Below are 21650 nucleotides of genomic sequence, written 5' to 3' on the forward strand. Positions count from 1 at the left end.
TTTTTTTTTTTTTTTTTTAAATTTTGCTCTTTAATTCTCCCAATAGCATACATTCATTCAGCAATTTATTGAGTGTCAGTTATTTGCGAGGCTTTGGGCTAAGGCTTTAGAAATACAATAGTAAGCAAAACAGGACCCTGGCCTCTACTGATAAAAGATTGCATTTTATCAGTAGAGAGAAATATTAATCCAATAAATACACTATTATGTAATACGTATTTTATAAGCACTGAAGAAAAAATAATGGGAGCCAAAAACTGTAGCAGGGAGACTTGAATGAGAACGAAGTTTCAAGAAGAGGAGGGAATGCTTGAGGTGAAACCAGTTGTGACAGGAATTAACTGGAGTAATAGGAGTTAAGAAGGTAGAAGAATTTGTCTGAGAAAGTCCTGAGGTGGGAAGGAGTATGGCACTGTCAAGGAACTAGATGCAAACTCGTCTAGTTTGAGAGGGAGCAAGGCAGGAACCAGACCTTGGAGGGCTTTATAGGCCAGGAGTTTGGATTTCATAGGGGGAGACATATAAACGATTTATGCAAGTGAGTAACTGTGATCAGATTTACATTTCAGAAGAGTGCTCTGGTTGTGCTGTAGAGAACACCTTGGTACAGACTGTTGTAGCCGCCCAGGTAAGGAATGGTGGTGGTGAAGATGGGAGAAGTAGAAGATTTGAAATCTGTGTTGGAGTAGAATGAACAGAATTCGAGGGTAAGGGAAGTATCAGGAATGACCCCCAGGTATGTGGATTATGTAACTGGATAGGTGCTTATGCCGTTTTCTAAGATAGGGAGTACTGAAGAGGAGGATCAGGATTTAGGGGAAAGGAGAAGGAGAAATATCAAGGTTTTGGACATCTTGAATATGAAGTAATTTTTTGCTATGTAAGTGGTAATGTTAAGTAGGCAGTTGGACACCAGGATCTGGAACTTAAATATTTGTATTAGACATAAATTTGAGAAACATGGGTATGTAGATGGATAAGATTGCCTAGGAAGAACATAAGCAGTGAGAAGAGAAGTGGGTTTAGATCTAAAGCTAAGCTTTGACGAACATTGTCAGATATTACTGAGAGAGTTAAAATGAGAATTGAAAAACCAAATGCTCTTTAGAAAGCTTTTGGCTCACTCAGTAAGAGCTGTTTCACTGAACTGATACAAATGGAAATCAGATTGGTTTGGCTTTTAATGTGGTAGCTAGAGAAGGGAAGTGTGGTCTTTTTTTCTTCTCACCTTTAAGATGAGAGAGACTTGACTTGTGATTCCTGAAAAGGCAGAAGAAAACAGAATTCCAAACAAGATCCCTTGCTGTAATGTTACACGGGTCCTGGGGCAAAGGGACACCTAGAAGAATAGGTATAGGTGCTGTAGGTAAACAGCATGTTTCCCTCTGATGGCTTCTGTCTTCTCCATGAAGTAGGGGACAAGGTCATCCACTGAGAGTTGGAACAAGTATGGGCAGATGTGGGAGGTTAGAGGGGAGTGGAAAATATCTGAAATAGTCTTAGAGTAGAAGAAATGATTGAAAGAAATGAAGTAAGATTGCAGGCAGTCTTGAGGGCCTAGTGAGCTGTCTGTCCAGTAGGTGTGATTTTCTTCAGTAGTGCTTCATTCCCCTGGTGCAGGCAGGGAGAAATGTGATGATAAGGTTCATCCAGGATTTCTGTTTTGCCAGTCAAGTGACACAAAAAGTCAGAGGGCAAGGGAGTCCAGAGTATTTGCAAAATAGTTATTGAAACTATGATGAACTAGGGGATTCAAAGGAAATTAATAGGTAAGAAGATAGAAGTCTCAGTGACTTGGGTGTCCCAATAGTGTCAAAGATTGTTATAGTGAAAGCGGATTGTGGTCAGAATAAGATACTTGAATTGGTGATTACTGAATGTTACTCTGATATAACTATTATTTCAATTTAACAGACTGAAAACCTGAGGCTTTGGTAAATTGATAATTTGTGTTTGATTGTCCAACTTGTAAGCAATGAAACCATGATTGGAACCAAAGTTTATCCAACTCAAAAGGCTTAAGCAGTAGTTCATAAAGATCTATGCACCCATATGTTCATGGCGGCACAATATACAATAGCCAAGATATGGAAGTAACCTAAATGCCCATCAACGAATGATTGGGTAAAGAAGTTATGGTTCATATATACAATGGAATATTACTCAGCCATTAAAAAAATGAAATCCTACCATTCTCAACAACATGGATGGACCTACAGTTTATTATGCTGAGTGAAATAAGTCAGACAGAGAAATATAAATACCATGTGATTTCACTTATATGTGGAATCTAAAGAACAAAAAGAACAAACTGATCAAAAACAGACTCATAAATGTAGAGGACAATCTGGTGATGGCCAGAGGGGAGAGGGTTTGGTTGTCTGGGAGAAAGGGGTGAAGGGTTAAAGAAGTACAAATTAGTAGCTGATGGACACTGGGAGGGGGAGCACAGCATAGGGAATGCAGTTAGCATTAATATAATGACTAGGTGGAGAGCCAGAGGAGAGAAAGAGCAATTAGGGGGATCATTTATAAACTATATAAATGTCTAACCAATGTACTGTATACTTGAAACTAATAATAAAATTAAAAAAAAAAAACAGGTGGATGTAGGGATAGAGTTGAAAGAAGTTTGAGCTAAATGTTATGGAACTATGAGCTGTTCCCACAGTTGATTAATCTCTTGAGGTTTTTTATATCTTTAAGTGATAACTTTAGTTGTCTCAGGTAAAACATTATGGTTGTTATTTACCCTTTTCCCTCCTCCTATGTCTAGTCTGTCATTCCAGTATCTACCTCTCCCTTCCCTATCTCACTGCTGCCAGCTCACTTTAGTTTCTTCTCATATCTGGGCAACTGAAATAAGATCACCTTTTTTCTCCTCTTTTGATTAACTTACCTGTCTCCTGATCTAACATTGTGGCTTTGTGATTCCGGGCGGCATAACAAATTACCACATACTGAGTGGCTTAAACAACAAACATTTATTGTTCACAGTTCAGGAAGCTGAGAAGTCCAAGATCAAAGCACTGGCAGATTTGGTGTCTGGTGAAGGCCTGCCTCCTGGTTCTTAGACGGCCATCTTCTCACTGTGTCCTCCCATGGTGGGGAGAAAGAGTTCAGTGCCCTTGATCCCCTTAAAAGGACACTGATCCCGTCATGAAGTCTCTATTCTCATGACATGTACAAACCCAATTACCCCTCAAAGACCCCACCTCAAAATACTATCAAATTGGAGATTAGGCTTTAACATTGCCTTTAATATCTTTTTAAATTACGATTCATATTATTCTATTCGGAAACTTCCAGTGGCTCCCTACAAAATAAAATTGAAACTCAGCCTGATGTTAACTGGCTCTGTAATTTGTTTTTAGACTACCTCTCCAATTTCACCTTCCACGATGAACCTTCTTTGCTAGCTTATCAGGTCTCTTGTCATTTCATTGTCCTACCTCTGTACCCTTCCCCCATGTAGATTTCTTGCCCCATTTTTGACTCTTCCCACAAAATTAAGTTTTACTTGGAAATTTTCACTGACCTCAATCCTTAGGGATTACTCACTTTCTTGTGAACTCTTATACCACTTGACTGTCTCTGGCACCCTTGACATGTTATTAATTTTCATGTGTGTATAGTTGCTGGAGCAGAGTCAGTTTTGAAGCTAAAATGTGGACTTTGCTTTTTATATATGCTGAGTTTGAGGTCAGAAGAATTTAATTTCTTGGTTAATAAAAGAAGATAGAACTTTTTATAAGATAGGTAAAATTATGATTTATCTTGGAGTCAAAGCTTTAAAAAAGTGTACAGAATGTTTAGCAACTTCTAAAAGGAAATTATGACTAGAAGTATCCTTTACATGTAGAATTAAAAATGAGCAGTGTGCCTAAACCCACAATGTATATTTTCTCCTACTATTAAATCCTATTTCCCTCAGGTTTCCAAAGTTGTAGTGTTTCTAAAGAGTCTTAAAGCAAGGCCCAGTGTCATCCTTAGTGTTCCAGAGCAGGTGACAGGTGCTCTAGAATGTCACCTGTTTGCATATCCACTGTTTTCCACACTCTTACCCACTAGTGTCTTTTGTGGAAAGAATTAGGGCTTTATTGTTAGACTGAATTAAATTTCAATCCCTCTTCCACCATTTACTCGTCATTCTACCTTAGGCAAGACAGTTTAAAAAAGCAAATTGGTAAAATTTGCTTACTTTACTGGGTTTTCTGAGAGGTAAAGTCGCCTTTGTGAATACATCTAGCACAATGCCTGGCATTTTGATACTCCTTTTACCCCGCCGTCCTTCACAAATTGTTTGTATCTTCCTTGATTCCTTTTTCTTAAGTTTCTAGTCCCATGTAATTAAATGAATTAATATTTTAAAACTACTTAAAACTGGTCCTGGTTCATAGTAAGCACCATGAATGTGTGTTGAATAAGATAAATAATCAGGCATGTGATTGTTGGTGTTTAACTTCCATTGTCTGCCAGGAAAGAGAAAAAGAGAGCTCAGACAGTAACATGTATGTTCAGATTCTCTTCTCTTTTAGGTTTTTTCTGGGGATCCAGGTGCCTGAGGTGTTAATGATTTTTTCTTAATTTTCATCCCTGGCTATCTCGCAATTGTGAGACAGATGAGAGGGCAAAGAATAGCTGTTTTAAGCTGCTGGAGTTTCTGTGCTTGAAAGCAAAAGTTTGCATGCATTGTTTTCAACTTTTACTTACAGTGAATAGCATTGATAAAGTAAGTCCTCACCTTATTTCTTTTCTGTTGCAATTCCTTGGACCAAGATTGTAGCCCACATATCGTAAATTAGAGGACGGGCTCTGGAGTCTCACAGCCTGAGTTTGAAACCACCTTTACTCCTTATATCAGTGTGCACTTAGGCAAGTTGCTTCAATTTATGTGCCACCTTTTCCTCGTTTGTAAAATTATCATAGGATTATTAGCAGGGTTCATTGAGATAGCACATGCTACATCGCTGCCTGGCACCTAGCAAATGATTAGTAAATGTGAACTATTGTATGACATAGTGTGGTTGGCCATATGTACACGCCTGTGTGTTTTCCCTTTTGTATATTGTTCACTTTGTTTCATTTCCTTTATGTGTTGGTACCTTGTCTGATCTTTCTCCCATACCCATTTTTCTTTCAGTGAGGTCTGCCAGTCCCTAGTGAAATGTAGTCTGGAATAAAAGGAAGCTTACCACTACAAAAACTGCATCTGGTTTCACGAAGTATTTATTCACATCATCCTACCCTAAAGCTTCAAAGACCCCAATTCAGGACATCATTTCAGCAGTTCTCCTCTCTAACTAACCTTCCTTTACGTAAATTGAAACTTTCCCCAATTAAATATGGCTACCAGCCTCGCAGGAATTTTTGGCCAGCAAGATTAGCTGCAAGACTCTTAAAACTTCGTTATCTTGTACTGGGATCTGCTGTTGGAGGTGGTTATACAGCCAAAAAGGTGAGTTTAACTTTCCTACTGCCTTTCTAGTTATTCTGCATGATTATTTTAAGTTTTATAGCATAAATAACTTTCTTTGGTGCAATAAAACATAATTGGATGTTTAAACATTTATTGTGTCTCTTCTATATTCTAGATTGTTTTAATGGTATGAATAGTAATAAGAAAATGCCTTTGAATCTTGGTTATTATTATAAGAGATAAATATGGCCTCGTGGAAGGAATACTGTGCTGGGAGTGAGAACACTTTCATTTGATTTTTCAATTTTCTCCTTTGGTAGCACTGATAAGAAAGTTAAGTGGCCTATTTGTACAACCACTTCCTGGGTGGGACCAGAGGCAGGGTGTCTTGACTCCTGGTCTGTCTTCTATTCCACAGTATTGTTTAAAGCCAAATCATGAAACTTGTTTAATATATTTTGAATTTTTACAGTTTTCATATTCAATAAAAGAACATTTACATTTTTATATGTTTGCATGCTAATTTATTTTTTAAGAGTTGAGGCCACTTTCTTTTCTAAAAGTTTGAACATAAATATATCACTTTAGTAGTTTAGATTGTTTTAATTAAATAAAATAGTTTTTTATATTTTTATATGTCATTCAGGGCATTTGATTGGCATACTTTCTTATCTTTTAGACTTTTGATCAGTGGAAAGATATGATACCAGACCTCAGTGACTATAAATGGATTGTGCCTGACATTGTGTGGGAGATCGATGAATATGTCGATTTTGGTTTGTATCATCAATATTAAAATACTGTTTTTTTGTAGTATCTTTAGGAAAAATAACTTGTGTTCAGATAATTTTCTAACTCATGAGTTTAATGTATAGCAGTTTTATTTTAATGATAAAAATAATAAGAACATCAAAGAAAAAATTATAATAAGAGAAAAAAGTATCCACTAGCCCATCACTTTAACATAGCTGCCACTGTCTTTATGGAGCATTTTCTTTTAATTGTACCTGTTCTTTGTATGTGGTTAATATTTTAGTTTCCTTTTTAAAAAGAAATTGTATAATCGTAGTGTACATACACTTTGATATCTTATCTTTTGCTGCGTCACACACTTTGTCAGTGTTTTTCATGTTGCCAGGCAGCCTTCCCAGACATCATTTTCAGTGTTGTATGTTATCTCGAACAGATAGACCATGACCCACCTAACTAGCTAGTTTTGATTGGATACCTTGATTACCTCTATATTTTGCAACCAGGTTCCTTAAAAGTCTGCTAGTGTCCAGAGTAACTTCTTCATATTATCAGCCACTGTCCCCCCTTTTCTATTTATTTATTTATTCATTCATTCATTCATTCATTCATTCATTTATTTTTAGGTGAGGCAACCCTTGGTTGACCTCACAGATTGCAAGGACCTTGTCAGTTTACAATCCCTTATTTTTTTTATTTTTTATTTTTCATACTTACAGTACCTGGTCTTCCTAGGTGCTCTCCCATCCAAGTACTAACCAGTCTCAACCCTGCTTAGCTTCCGAGATCAGACGGGATCAGGCTTGTTTAGGGTAGCATGGCCATAGACTCCCCCTTTTCTAATAATAGTAGGTGAGGAAAAAGAAATTATATTTGATAACTGTGATTGGCAGTAAGTCATGGAGATCTTAAAAAATTTTTTTTGGATGAAATTATTTTCCTCAGCCTCCTTTTTAAGACAAATTTCTTAGCTTAGGTGTATATGGGGGTGGAATTAATCTCTACATGCACTTACTAATAGTACTTTCTTAAAACTGCGCTGTGTTGACAAAGGTATTTGAAGGAAAACTACTTTTTCAAATTATTTTTTTAATATTCATAAGCAGAGCTTTTTAATTTGATACATTTGACAATTTGGTGTCAGAGACCTAGATTCTACACCTAGACTCCTAGGTTTAAACTCTGACTCCCTTACTTCTTTGCTGTGCACTTGGATCCAGTTACATAACCTCTGTGCCCCAATTCATCTGTAAAATGGAGTCAATGATAGCTGTTTTGTAGACTTGCTCTGAAGCTTAAGCAAATTAATACTTTTATAGCTCTTAGAATAATAGCTGACACATGTTCTTATTCTGAGACTATTTATATGTTTCAGTCTTCAGAGAAAAGCCCTTTCTAATTCATAAGACCCTGGGAAGTTGTACCAGACTTGGACAAAATTGTTGAATGTTCTTAAACAAAAATCAATGCTTGACTATTTTATAACTAAAGCTAGCTTAAATAAAATACAAGCTTGCCTGGGGCTCTTAGTTATTTCCAATTGGTAAGAGATGTGACTCTTTTTAGGGACTATAAAATGGGGGAGAAAAGTAATGGAGTTCTGTCCTTAAATTTAAACTGAGATGTGATAACTTTTTTGAGTTAGGCCAGGTGCTGTAAGAGATGTTTTTCTCTTTTTTCTTTGATTCTTTGCCTCCATGCTGTTACTTTCTCCCAAAAAGTGTTTCTGATTCCAATCCAGTGTTAACATTGTTAATACAGTGCTTCTTTCTTAAGGCATTTAACTTAAAAATCGAAGATCTCCATCTAAGCCATGGTTTTGGTAAGTCTTTAAAAAATTTCATGGCTTGTAGAATACTATCACAGTAACATTGTGTCCGATAGTTATAATAGGGAGAAATGGAAAAAAATATTTTGATTTAAATTTAAACGTGACTTAAATTTAAATTTTATTGATGTTTTAATAGTCAAATTCTTATTTTGAGATTTTGTTTTTGTCTTCTCCAGAGAAAATTAGAAAAGCTCTTCCTAATTCAGAGGACCTTGCAAAGTTGGCACCCGACTTTGACAAGATTGTTGAAAGCCTCAGCTTACTGAAGGACTTTTTCACCACAGGTAAGGAAGGACCTATATTTGATCTCATTTAAAATGTCAGGAGCCATAGAGGAAAAATAATTACATGCATTTATTTGTTTATTCCTGTCTTTTAAATGAAAGCATTTAGTACAAATGAAAAACAGGTTTTTGAAAAAAGGTAAACACAAAGTTAGGTTGCGCAGTGATTTTGATTTTTGTTTAGCCCAACAGAATCAAAGTTTGCAAGAACTTAAACAAGCTAGTTTTTAGTCAATCAGGGAAAAAATATCGCTTGTTCTTGACGAGTAGATGAGACTTCCTATGTGTTTGCTTTTCATAATTGGTTAGAGCTAATTTGGTGATTTTAAAACAAATTTAATATGGAGCATAATGAGTAGAATTTACTAAAGTTAATCATGGTGTATTTGCCCAATTACTGCCCTTTCATGATATACATCGAGATCTCAGACATCTTTGTTTGCTCATTCTTGTTAAGTTTTACATTTCTATTTCCCCTTTTGCTGATTTTTCACAGGTCACAAATTGGTTAGTGAAGTCATAGGAGCTTCTGACCTACTTCTCTTGTTAGGTGTGTAAACAGACATTTCTGCTGACCTTAACATGCCTTTTAAATGCTTCTAATAAACTAGTTGCAAATAAAATTGCAGACCAAATTTACAATGCTGCTTATGCTGAATTTTAAAACCTCAGAACCATATTGGGCAAATTCATTCTCCTTTAGGTGGAAATAATAAAATAATTATTTTGTGGTAAAACTAAAATTCCTAAATATATATATGTATTATAAGATTAAAATTATTAAAAAGAAAGTTTGCTTTACCAGAATATTTTCTTGAAATTGATCTGTTTTTGATAATTGAAATGAAAAGTAATTTTAGTTTGTCTCATCTGTCCTGTCATAGTTGACATTTTAAAATTTAAATTTATTTTTTTACTATAAATAGTCTGTTATGGCAGTGGTATATGGCCAGATTGTAAGTACTTTCATGTAAAATAATTCTTATCAAAGATTATCTTATTTTTTATTGTAATTTTTAGTGATATTTTAAAAAATAGGTTAAACATGCTATAATTTTTTTAAAACATTTTGCATAGGTTACCAGTATGTTCCTTAAAATAAGAATAGTGTTCCAAAAAGTAATACTTGCTCAAAAAATCCATTAGCCTTTTAATTGATTAAATATAATTTGGAATTTAGATTATTGACATCACCGGAGAATTTAAAGGACTCTACATTTATCTTTAAGGTTCATCTGGAGAAACTGCATTTAGAGCAACAGATCGTGGATCTGAAAGTGACAAGCATTATAGAAAGGTAAGAACAAGGAATTCTTCACATAGGTAGTCTTGAATGATTTAAAGTGTTTTTACCTACATGGAAGAATTGAAAATGGCAGCATCTGCGGACCAAATATAAAACACCTGAGTATTGTTACTAATCTTGGTACAAAATGCAAGGTACTATACAGAAGTTTTCGCAATAGAATTGGAGAAACCCATTCCTTTCAAATATGTTCTGTGAAGTATTAGTTTCAAGAGTTTGTCCCCAACTAAGGAATTTGTTGTTAAATATGTGTGGGAAAAGCTGGTATAAATAAAACAAGCAGGTTTCTTTTCCCTGGGATTTCTCAGACCTAAATGTACTCATGTGCATTGGGAAGCTCCAGGAAAAGTCAGGGTATACAAGGTTTTCCAGATTTATTTAGCAACAGAACCCTTTTTTATGAAATATCTTTTAGGGACCAATGTTTCATGGCATACACTTAAGGGAAATATTAAGGAAATTGGAAGCAGATTATTAGGGGATAAATTGATTCTATTACATAGATAGTCAACACGATTATGGGGTTATTTAGGGTTTGTCAATTTCAACACATGGATTAACAAAATACGTATGAAAGTTTTAGGAAAATTGCTTATGTAGAATAACAAATACATTGCTCTATATATTCATATGTTAACTTGATAGTTCCTTAGTCTTTTTTAATCTTTTAGAATTGGTAAGATAAATGATTCCTTGAAAATTAAAAAATTTGAATAGAAGTTAGCCTATCATGCACAGCTTCTTTTAAGCCCAAGACCTTGATCCTTAATGCGTGTAGACTTATTATATACGGAGGAGCTAATGTAACTGGGGAGAAGGAACCTCCGTTACAGATGTGGTAGTGAGTTTTCAAGTGACAAGATTTCTTGTTGCCTAGATCAGTTAAGGGAGGTCTGCATCTTTGTTTTTCTCTGATATGGCCTAGGATTGCTTTGGTGAATGGGAAACCTATTTCAGGGCCTGACTCAGATAATGCCCATAAAATACTACTAAGGCGATAAATGAATAGTCAGTAAATGATCAGGAGCTCTACAATGTAGAAAAAGCAAGAGAATAGATCTCTAGAAATTTAATTATGTTTATAGATTTAATTTTATACTGTAGACATGAAAGCACATGTGTTGTTTTATTTTATAAATTTACTCCTTTGCTTGTTTGAAAATAAATGCCCTTTTAACTTTTTTTTTTTTTAAATTTTTGGTAATTATCTTGCCCATTAAAAAACTCGAAACTTACTATTTCCAACTATTTGTTGTAAATACTAAGAGTTGTTATTTAGCTGCTCTCCTTACATGCTAAATCAAATTGTAGCAAATGCTTTTATAAAATTTACTATACAGAAAAAGCATTTCCAGCCTCGACTAGTGGTTTTAATTCTATTAATATGCAACATTATATTTTCAAGGCTTGACTGTTACGTATAATACTTGAGAATAATGAACCCTTCAGACAAGATGTAGAAAAACTAATTTTTAAGAGACTTCTTCAAATTGACAATTTAATGTAAGCATGGAAGGAGAGACCTTAGCATAGCCCTAACCTTTTTGAAATTACTCTAAAACATCAAGTTTGAAAATTTGGGCAATGATCAGAGGTGGTAGGATAGCATTTAGAGTTTAGCTGATACCTTTTTGATTTGTTCAGTCTGGTGTCTCACACACAACCCCAGATTTAAAATGGTATCCAGGATTTGAAGCAGTCATGCCTTCGCTTCATGGTTGTCTGGTTTGTACTTGAGTTTCTGACTCAACTCTAGAAATGTAAAAGTAAATGTGAATCAAATTTTTTTTAAAAATGTAATAAATTAAAAACATTTCTACAACTAGAACTAAAAAAAAGATTTGTGCTTTCTAATAGGAGAACACATCTGGAGAAGTGCTGGCAAGTAGAGGAACAGTTAGGACCTTTCAAAATCAGCTGAAGTGAAAGAGACGGGGAGTTGAGGGAACACAGATGTCAGATTGTTTGACTTGAGTCAGACAGAATGAACAACATGATGAAGTGATTACCCGTGGTTTCCAGTCTGGGTTCACTATAGACATTTAGGTGTTCTGGAAAATTGTAATGGAGGTCTTCAAAAAGTCTACAAAAAGCATGTCTTTCCATATAACGATATATGGGCTAACTAAACATCAAGTTTCTTTGATTTTGCCTGGATTTATGTATCCATTCAGTTTGCGGGCAGTAGTTATATATGTTATGTTGATTAAAAGTTCTGATGTGTATCTTCGATAATTAAAAAATGGAAAAATACTGAAACCACTTTTTAATAAATGCTTTTTGTTAATCAAAAATTTTAAAATGTATACACTGGAGAAAAAGATAAGAGAAAGAACCTTTGGTGTAAACTGAATAATATTTTTGAGACCTAGAGACCTTTAGAATTACCAGAAGACAAACTGGAAATCTGAGTGGTGAGCTATTTTAATGTATTAATGGACTCATCTGATTTGTAAATCAGTAGATTTCTGTATATTGATCATAACATATATATAGTGACAAGACTACTTAGTGTATCTCCTTTTTTAGATTCAGTAAGATTGTTGTGTTCTCGTGAAAATTATTTTGCTAATGAGACATTTTATTGTCTGTGCATTGTGTTTCTGATTAGTCATAAACATGTCATAGAAATAAGGAATATAGTGATTCTGAAGGTTACAAGCACATTTATAATTTATAGAAAATATTCGAAGGACCTTATAAAGCCTAAATTATGGAAAGTGGTATTACTGTTTTAAATATAATTGCTAAATAGTAATACATTACTGCTTTCCTTTTTACATGTTACTTTTGTGTGGCTTATGTTGTACCTCCCAACTGAAATAGCTTTCTTTCCTTTCCGCTGCCTAATTTCCACTTATCCTTAAAGCCCAGCTCAATAGTCACCTTCATTAAGTCTTCTATAACCATTTTAGTTCCATTAAGTATACTTTTTAACATTTAAAACACTTGCCGTATGAAACGCTATTTACTTTGTTTTGCATTCTTACTGTTCAGTGGAATATTTGTACCGTAGAATCTCTGTTCTCAGAGCTTCTAGGGTAGTGCCGAACTCTTAGCAAAATTAGTTAGTTGATTTAACCCCGTAGAAGAGAGGCTAATTTAAAACAAATAAACTCGATGCTAACAAGAGTGGGCCCAGAGATTTTATATAACATGTCTTTTTGCTCTGATTACCTGTGAATTTCTCTTGGCCTTCGATATTTAGCAAATATTGAGTAGAACAAGAAAGTGAAGGTAGTACATGTATCTGGTATTCTGAATTGTAATGAAGCACTTTTGCCTAAGTACAATTTATATTTGTGGGATTCCTCATCTAAGAAATATTGTAGTAACTGTGGCAAAATAAAATTTTCCCAGTTACTACCATCAATCAGGTAACCACAGATTCAGGAAACTTAAGTTGCCTGAGCAGCTAACAACTAGCAACTTACACTTCGTTAGATTCTTAGCCAGGAAGCCAGATCACTTGTGTACTGGAGTGTAGTAGATGGGAAGCAGAGGGATCAGAGGAAGAAAAGCAGCAAAGATGTGCATGATGAAAAATGGAGTGGTAAAACAGGCAATCTTATTTCTTTAATAATAAGCACACTGCACATTTATGTAATTTAAAAAACATTAAATAAGTGTATACTGTGTATACACACTTTATAGGAAATTTAGAACAAAGGATTGGTAGAAATTGTAATATTGATAATACTACTGGTAACAGACTAATCTATTTCTCTCTTAAAATTATTATTTGTGGAAATTGTCCAAATGGTAAAATAGGATATGGTATTTGTGAATTGGGGCAAGTTTATCCAAGTAGAAAGGCACATTTCCTTCTGATAACCAATAATACACATTTTCAGCTCATTATAAATATTATGAACAGAGTTACCTATTACTGGGAAAGAAAAAAAATAGAAAATAGTTCTTTTTAGCTAGTTAAATAGCAGAATTATTCAAACATGAAAAGTAGTTTAATGGCTAGAAATATTTTTTAAATGGGAAGAGAAAGATGTCTTCACTTTCACAAAGCTCTTTTGGACCCAAGTTACTTATTAAACTAATATAGCAGGAGTTGGCAAATTTTTCTTAAAGGACCAAATAGCAAATATTTTAGGTTTGCAGGCCCTAAGGTTTCTGGGTTACTCAGCAAGCCCATCATAGTTTGGTACTCCTTCTCTTAAAGGGTTATTTAAATATGCTTTTCAAAGTATTGTAACATTATAATCTTTTAAATGTAGATTGAACCTGAAGGGTCAAAGGTACTTTGAAAATATTGAGTGCTAACAGGACGGTATCAGGTGCAAACTTTGTAGGCACACGGCCTGCAGTCAGATCCTGCCTTTCATACTTTCTAAGCTGAATGACCTTGGACAAGTTCCTTGCTTCTCTGAGTTTCTGGTCTCCTCTTCTGTAAAAGGGGGAAAGTTATAGTGAGGATTATGTAAAGCCCTTTCATACAAAATCTGGCACATAATAAAACTAAGTAAATATTGGCTACTGAATGATGATGATGACTATGATTATTATTATCTTACCATTGAATTAGTGTATGAGTTAACAGCATATGAACATTATTTGACTAATTTCCTCCCTCTTTCTTAATTTCTATGGAGTCTGTTCTGGAGATTGTGAAAATGGAAGAATGGGTTATAGGGTTGATGTATAGCTTATCTACAGAATAAGCATTTTTTAGGAAATCTGTTTCGGATTTCATGCTAGAAACTGTGTATTACTAGGTAAAAGTAGGGCGCAATTTGATTCATTCAATCAATAGACGTGTCAAGCCCTACTCTAGGTTCTGGCTCTAACACATCTAACTATGTCAGGCATTATTCTAGGTGCTAGGTATAAAAACAAACAGGATATGGGCCTTGCTCTGCTATAGATTTTTAAAATACTGTTAAAATATATTTTAAATGTACTCACATATAAATGACTTATAATTTCAAGATTATTTAAATTTTTTTCTACCAAACTCATCAGCTTTTAGGTTTTTGCAGCATTTCTAGTTGATATTTTGGTTTCTGGAGTTATCACTGACTTATTCTGACATAATGTTTTTTAAAACTGTGAACACTGTATATGAAATATGAGACTATGAGGGTTGCAGTATCAAACTGGCAATAGCTAGAAGATATTTTGAAAGTATATCATCTGTAATTGTTTATAACAACTTATTAATAACAATTATATGTAATACATATTTAAAAATATGTGTTCTTGAGAGAAAAAATGTCTGAGCTTGGGAAATATTTGTTGGAAAAACTGTATTTTGTTTATTTAAAGAGTATATTTTGCACAGTAAGTACACACATTTATACCCTTCCTTATTCTCCTTGGCCTTAACTTAGAAGCTATATAGCCTATCAATAAGTAGTTAGGGTGAGATTTAATGCCTAAAATTGGATAAGGGTAGCATCCTAATTTAGTTGTGTAGTATAGTGTAAGTAACTTTTTCTATATCTAATTCTTGTTTTCTTCCAACACTTTTTCAGGAGATAACAGTTCATTTCAAATATGTTCTCTTAAAATATTTTCTCTTAAATAACAGACTTGGAAGGAAAGTGAGGTGTCACTAGAAAGAGGGTGTTTTCTTGTCATAGATATTAGAGTGTTTACCATACAATTTATATATAGATACAAACAACGGATTAGGGAGGGGTTTTTAAGCTATAAATAAAAAAAGAATCATGCGCCTGATAGACCAACACAGTTAAGAAATGTGGAATATTTTCTCACTGCTTTGGCATTTTATAAATTAGAATACTGGTTGGTATGTTAATTAAAGCATAAGCCAACATGGGAATTCTCTTCTTTAAAAGGGAACTGTTTTGAGAAATCTAAACACTAGGATGATTAGAAGAAGTAACTGTGATAAGTGACTAAATGAATAAGTTGGATTTAGAATAAAAATAAGTTGGATCTTTCTGCTTGATGAAAAACGTGACCGAAAAATAATGGGAATGATGAGAGTAGTGAGTTGGCATTTTCTTTCTTTGATAGACTTATCAATGACTATAAAAGTATTTAAAAGATATATTTTCAAAGGCAAGGCCTTTATAAAGATATATTTTTTTGAATTTGGAAACCATTGTTGAAATTTCGGTTATGTTATTTGCAACTTTGATGTTCTCTTACTTGTCATACAGAAATATCCACTAGTTTCATCCTTTGATTTATAGTAAGTCAGCTAGTTTCATTATTGTTGGTGATGATTATAGCCTCTTATGTTACAATTAAGAATCAAACAAAACAAAAATCCCCAAAATTATATGCTAACTCTTTCCCTTAATTTAAAATACTTTTCCATTTGTATTTACTTTAAAAAACAAAAAAACAAATAAACCTTTTTATTTATATAAGTCTTTGGGTTACATGAAGTAAACTAAGTTTACTGGGTGAGTCTACTAATTAAAATTTGACTGTAAAGATAACCAGTATTTTAAGAGACTTTCTAATTGTATTATACAAAATAAGATATTTTGGACAGTTATTTTAAAAAGCTCTGAAGCTATCTGAAACTCCTAATTTAGATTATTTTAATGAGTATTAGTTTTCCTAACTTTTTATTTTTATAATCTGGTAAATACTAATCGCATGTTCACCCAGAACACTTCTTATGCAAATTAAATAGTGACCTTATTCATTGTAACTTAATATTTTTAGGGTTTCTAATTGAAAAAATATTAACCTTGCGGCTTTTCTCCCACATTTCTCGAGATTAATTAACAAATAGGGCAGCAATTAAAAATAATGTACAGAAAATGATCTTTTTAGTATCGTGTCATGTGTGAGTACATTGTGATAAAAACCACACCAGATTAATATTTCATGACTATTAAATGGAATGAATTTTAAACAGAGAAGTGATGATCATTTTGTGTATAGTCCAAACTAGATTTTGTTTTATTTTTAATTTTAATAATAATTATATTATCTCAGTATCTTAATTATGTTCTTTTATGGTGCTTTTGCTTTAGTAATTGATATGTTCTGGGGTTATATTCTGAGGCTATTTTTATAATGTCAAAACAGTTTATAGAAGGTGAATATTCAATCAAACTACTTATTTGATGTTGTATGAAGTTAAAACAGTATCTAAAACATTATTTTTTAATTTGCAAAAGAAAAAGAACTCTAAATTTTAGTCAAATAAACTTGTGTATATAGGCATGTAGAATATATGGATTAATGTAAAACCTTGATTAACTTGATGCTCAAAAATTCAAATTAATAGTTTTGAGGGACTATTGTTTAATTGAAGATATCAGATATCAAGGAAAATATTTACTTAAAAATAATAATTTAATAAGTAAATAAGCCATATGTATCCTCCATTCAGTCCTATTAGAATTATGGTTGAGAATTAAAAGATTTAGGCCTGTAAGATCAACACTATTCAAAATTTCAGTTTTGTTTTTTTTTTCCTCATATGTATCAAGTCTGGAGCATATACTAGTTCATATTGGCAATTCAAAAATAAGGGTTGAGGTATTTGTTTTTTTGAGTTTCCTATTATGAGGAAATTTAGTTAACTACAGCACCACCTCCCTTGAGCATTCCCATTAGTCTAGGTTTTACCATATGTTGATATTACATATCTGGTTGGTTTTATTCAGCAAACAGTCACTTACTGCATTTTTCTTTCACTTTTTAAACTATGCTGTTTTATATTTCTGAGACATCTAATTTTACTGAGGGGGAAAAATGGAAATATGGTACAGAGTCCAATTATATAATGGCTCTAAAGATACATACATGTTTCCATTTTTTGTTATAAGCTGTCCATTCCTCCCTGACTTACATCTGTTCCTTTCTTGTGCCCCTTGGTTTAACATTGTTCTCCTCCCCAATTTTCCTCTTCTCCTCATTGTAAACTCATGGCAGGGTCTGCTTGGTGAGCTCATTCTCTTACAACAGCAAATTCAAGAGCATGAAGAGGAAGCACGCAGAGCTGCTGGCCAGTATAGCACGAGCTATGCCCAACAGAAGCGCAAGGTGATGGATGGTTTAAGGGGGCTCCCATGCGTTCACATTAATCAGCCATTTCTACCAAGATCATGTCGCCTTAATCTATTCATGGACTCCGATTGTGAGGAATTATTTTTGCTAAAGAAAAAATATGAAAGATACATAATACAAATATGGAACTTTCTTCAAGTGGGTAAAATATATATAAACCAAAAATATATATTTTCTGAAAATTAGATTATCTGTGAGGGTACATGGATTTGCATTTAGAGAATTATGAATGGCAGTTTATTTGGTCCAGTTACTTTAGTCATCCTAAGTTTGTAGGCAACTTGTCTATTTACTTGTTCCCTAAGTTTTCATTTCTAAAATGAAAAAGATGACTGTCTGTGGTCGACCATGTTAAATTGCTTAAAGCATGAAATGTATTTGTTTTAGCCAAAATGGATCAGCAGAGAGCATTCTTATTTTTTTATACAAGAAAACTATTTTGATTTAACTTTGAGACATAGTTATTCTCATACACTTTGACAATTAATTGCACAAAGTTTGTCCTCATTCATCAATTAAGTCAGTGCAAATAAATTTTTACCTTGGACCCACTGAAATACAGAACATTAGAAATTTGATGTAATTCTGATTGCTAGAGAACAGATTTTACTAAAAGTCAGCATAAATATACAAACATCTGGTTATAAGTACAATCAAGAAGTCCTTAAAAATATGCTTTTGACTGTTAGATGATCCCACAGTGTAGATAGAACTCAAAATTAATGTTAAAAAAGACCTTTGAGTCAAAATGAAATGAATGTAATCATTTTAAAGTTATACTCTGAGCTCTTGAAATCAGCTAATTATGTCACATATATCAGAGAAATTTTTAAGTTATATAAAAATCTTAGGAAGAAAGATTCAGTCATACATATAATTAGCTTCCTGTAGGTTCTGTTATTGGAATCAGCCAAATTATAGATAATGATTTAGTGCAGTAATTCTGTCGGCTAACTTTGTCTCATTTGGTGGTGGTTAATACTTAGTGCTTATCACAATTCCATTTATTTTTTCAGTATAACTTCCTGGCTTTTCTCAATTCCATGGCTGTGGAATCAACTACTGTATATTGTTTAGCTTTCAGTGAGTGAATAACATAGGTAGACAAAAAAATAAATTATTTTTTTTTACTTGATTAAAGTACAAGTGTTACTAAGGAAAGACTTGTTTTAAATGGTGCTTTAGCATTCTCAGTTCTGTATACTGTTGAGAGTACCATTTAAATATTGTAACAGATTGGATGCTTAGGCTGATCCATCCTTTTCTTAGCTTCGTTACAGAAAGAAGGGGAAGGAACTATTATGTTCTGGTATGTTATTAAGAAATATGAATATAGCTCTAGTTAAGGGTTCTTAAGTGTTCATAAAGGTAAAATAATTTGAAAGGACTCTTATAGGTCTGCCATATGAGATGCAGTTTAAGATTTTTTTGACTCTGATGCTTTAGGGGATATTAGAAGTGAATACTATTCATTTTCTACATTGCCAAAGGTAACTGCTCATTTGAGGCCTACTCTAGACTATTTTCAGGCATAGAGATATTTCTATTTCTAATATTTATTGGATTATCCACATAACTCTTTTATGCTTCCCTTCTCCCATTTGTAAAATAGTGACTGACAGGACTGTTCCCCCATCTGTTTTATTAAGGCATACTAGTGGAGCATCAGACGGGGCTTATTCCTACCCACTTTGGAGTTATCTCGTGTGAAAGTAAATGAGACTTCAAAAACCATAACATCTTCCCTCATACTATCCTGAAAGGTAGTTTCCTTACTGTATCTTCCCAACCATTCGCCTAATAGTACACAGATGACTTTTCAGCCCTTCACTATTATAGTGATCAAGATCCTAATTCATAAGATTTTTATCATTCCCAGCATTTGATGTTTACTTGAGGTATAATCCACAGCTACTTTTTGTTGCTTTTTAATCATTCTTTCTCTCTTGTTGAAAATATAAGTAGGTCTTCATTTTTTTTTAATCTTATTTGTAGAGCTAATAAATTTTCCCTGTATCTTCTGAGCAAAGAGTTTATGCAGTGACAGTAGATTAAAACTGCCATTGGTTGTTTTGCCTCCTATGAATATGTACACATACATAGAAATTTTTATAGTCTTTTGTATATATATTTTGGTATTTCAGAATGGCCACAATGGCTTAGTAGGAAGTCATACTTAAAAATTTTAAATCAGGCTTGGTTTTTGTGAGGAGCTAGTAAAGGTTTTTCTCTTTCAGCTTTAGCTTGTTTCTGCGGAGGATTCCGCTCTTTCTCCATCAGTTTCACAGCCCTGGAATTGTAGAAAAGCTCTGGTTTCAAGACCATTGATACCCATTTGTCAGGGTGAGTTTTAAATTAATTTCATAATGCAAACAATATATTAAACAACAGGACAAGAATTTATTCATCCTAAGTAGCTGAATTTTACCAGTAAAATACACCTAAATAAAATATACCCAGATTGCTAGTTAAGACCTCAAATAAGTGCCAGATTGAAAATAGCATGTGCTAGTCTCTTAAGAAAATTTGTAAATATCTTCTTATTAATCTCTAACATTTAGTAAACCTAAAAGTTTTCATCTTGTTTCCCAGAAAATATTTGGTGTAATTTTTGACTCCACCACCACCTGTCATGAATTACAACATTAATCTCTGTGTTCCATTAAACGAAGTAGATAGAAGGTAAAACTATACATGAGTTATTCCTAACAATTGTGTCAGAAGGACAAATGATAAATCTAAATACTCCTAAAAATCTGAATTTATAAAAATCTTAAGTCATGATTCCTAAATACTAATATTAGCATAACAATTGTGTTTATAATATTTTAAGGACCTTATATCATTTTAATTTTTGTATACCCTTTTTATTCTACCAAATTACTAAGTTAACCTTTTAAGCCCTTGGCTTATAGTAAACATTCTATTTTTTGTGTGTAATTGTATTAGTTTCTTAATTATTTCCCAAGATATAATGTTGAATTTTCTATGTCAGAATATGTTGCATGAAATCGTTAAATATTCACATTCAAACTAAAACAGTTTTTACTAATACACTTCATACTAATTTAGCTGCAGTTGGATGAATATTTAATGGAACAAAGTAAATCAAAGTGCCTTTTAAAATAAATTTGGAATTTAATCTGCATAACAAAATTTTTATAACCACATTGTTACAGTATGATGGCATGCCATATGATCAAAATGTGGAATTATTTATTTCTTCATTGGCCTTCAAGATTTTGTTCTTTGGGTTCTGAGTTCCTCTCCAGCTTTCTTGTTTCCTCACAGTTGAGGAGACTATTAATAATTCTTGTCCATTTTACACAAATGTAGTCAAATGAAAAAAGCTTCTATCCACAAGTCTCTGCTTACTATACAGGAATGAGAAAACAGCAATACAGTTTGTTTTATGTTATTTTTTCTTTCTAATTACTGAATCATATTTGGAGATTTTTAGGCATAGGCTTTTAAGGAAAAAATAATATGTGCCTATTGTTGCTAGCAAGCATTGTCATTTTTATTTAAGAGAAGTATTTGGGAAAACTTTGATAAAGTATTTGGAAATAGGAACTAAAATCTCAAAATAACTTTTTATTGCATGGATGAGAATTATTGATGTCTACCTTAATAAGCAAATTATTTCAAACTTTTCCATATATATTTGCAACCATGATGTCTCGATTGCTTAAATAGCCAATGAATGAAGATGAACAAGGATTTACATGAATTTTAACTTGATTTTTGTCTCCTATGAAATAAATTCATGTTTACAAATTTTGATTATCAGAAATTAAACAATTATTTTGAAAGACTGAATATGACAGCTTTGGCATTCACTAAGGAGTCAAAGCACAGTTATGTGGATTTGTCATAAATGACATTTTAATTATAATTGATGATTGTGTTTTATATTTAGAATTGTGACTACTTTAAAGCCTGTTATACAATAAAGTTCTTTGTTGTTTTTGGATATTTTAGAGCTATTAACATTAATAACAATTTGAAGTAGTTTCCGCAATACCTGTGGATTTTGTTCTACTT

General features: G+C 33.1%; 1 protein-coding gene across 1 annotated transcript in view; it reads left to right on the forward strand.

Moving 5' to 3' along the window:
* OPA1 (OPA1 mitochondrial dynamin like GTPase) overlaps nt 1-21650 on the forward strand; it is an 81972-nt gene that overhangs the window by 4130 nt on the left and 56192 nt on the right. The window contains 7 exon segments of the mRNA XM_039850778.1: nt 5144-5169; nt 5172-5458; nt 6099-6195; nt 8177-8284; nt 8781-8834; nt 9514-9581; nt 17472-17582. Coding sequence (XP_039706712.1) covers nt 5144-5169; nt 5172-5458; nt 6099-6195; nt 8177-8284; nt 8781-8834; nt 9514-9581; nt 17472-17582 — 751 coding nt within the window.

The sequence above is a fragment of the Pteropus medius genome, unplaced genomic scaffold (genome assembly GCF_902729225.1).
Source record: "Pteropus medius unplaced genomic scaffold, Ma_sr-lr_union100, whole genome shotgun sequence".
Lineage (NCBI taxonomy): Eukaryota > Metazoa > Chordata > Mammalia > Chiroptera > Pteropodidae > Pteropus > Pteropus medius.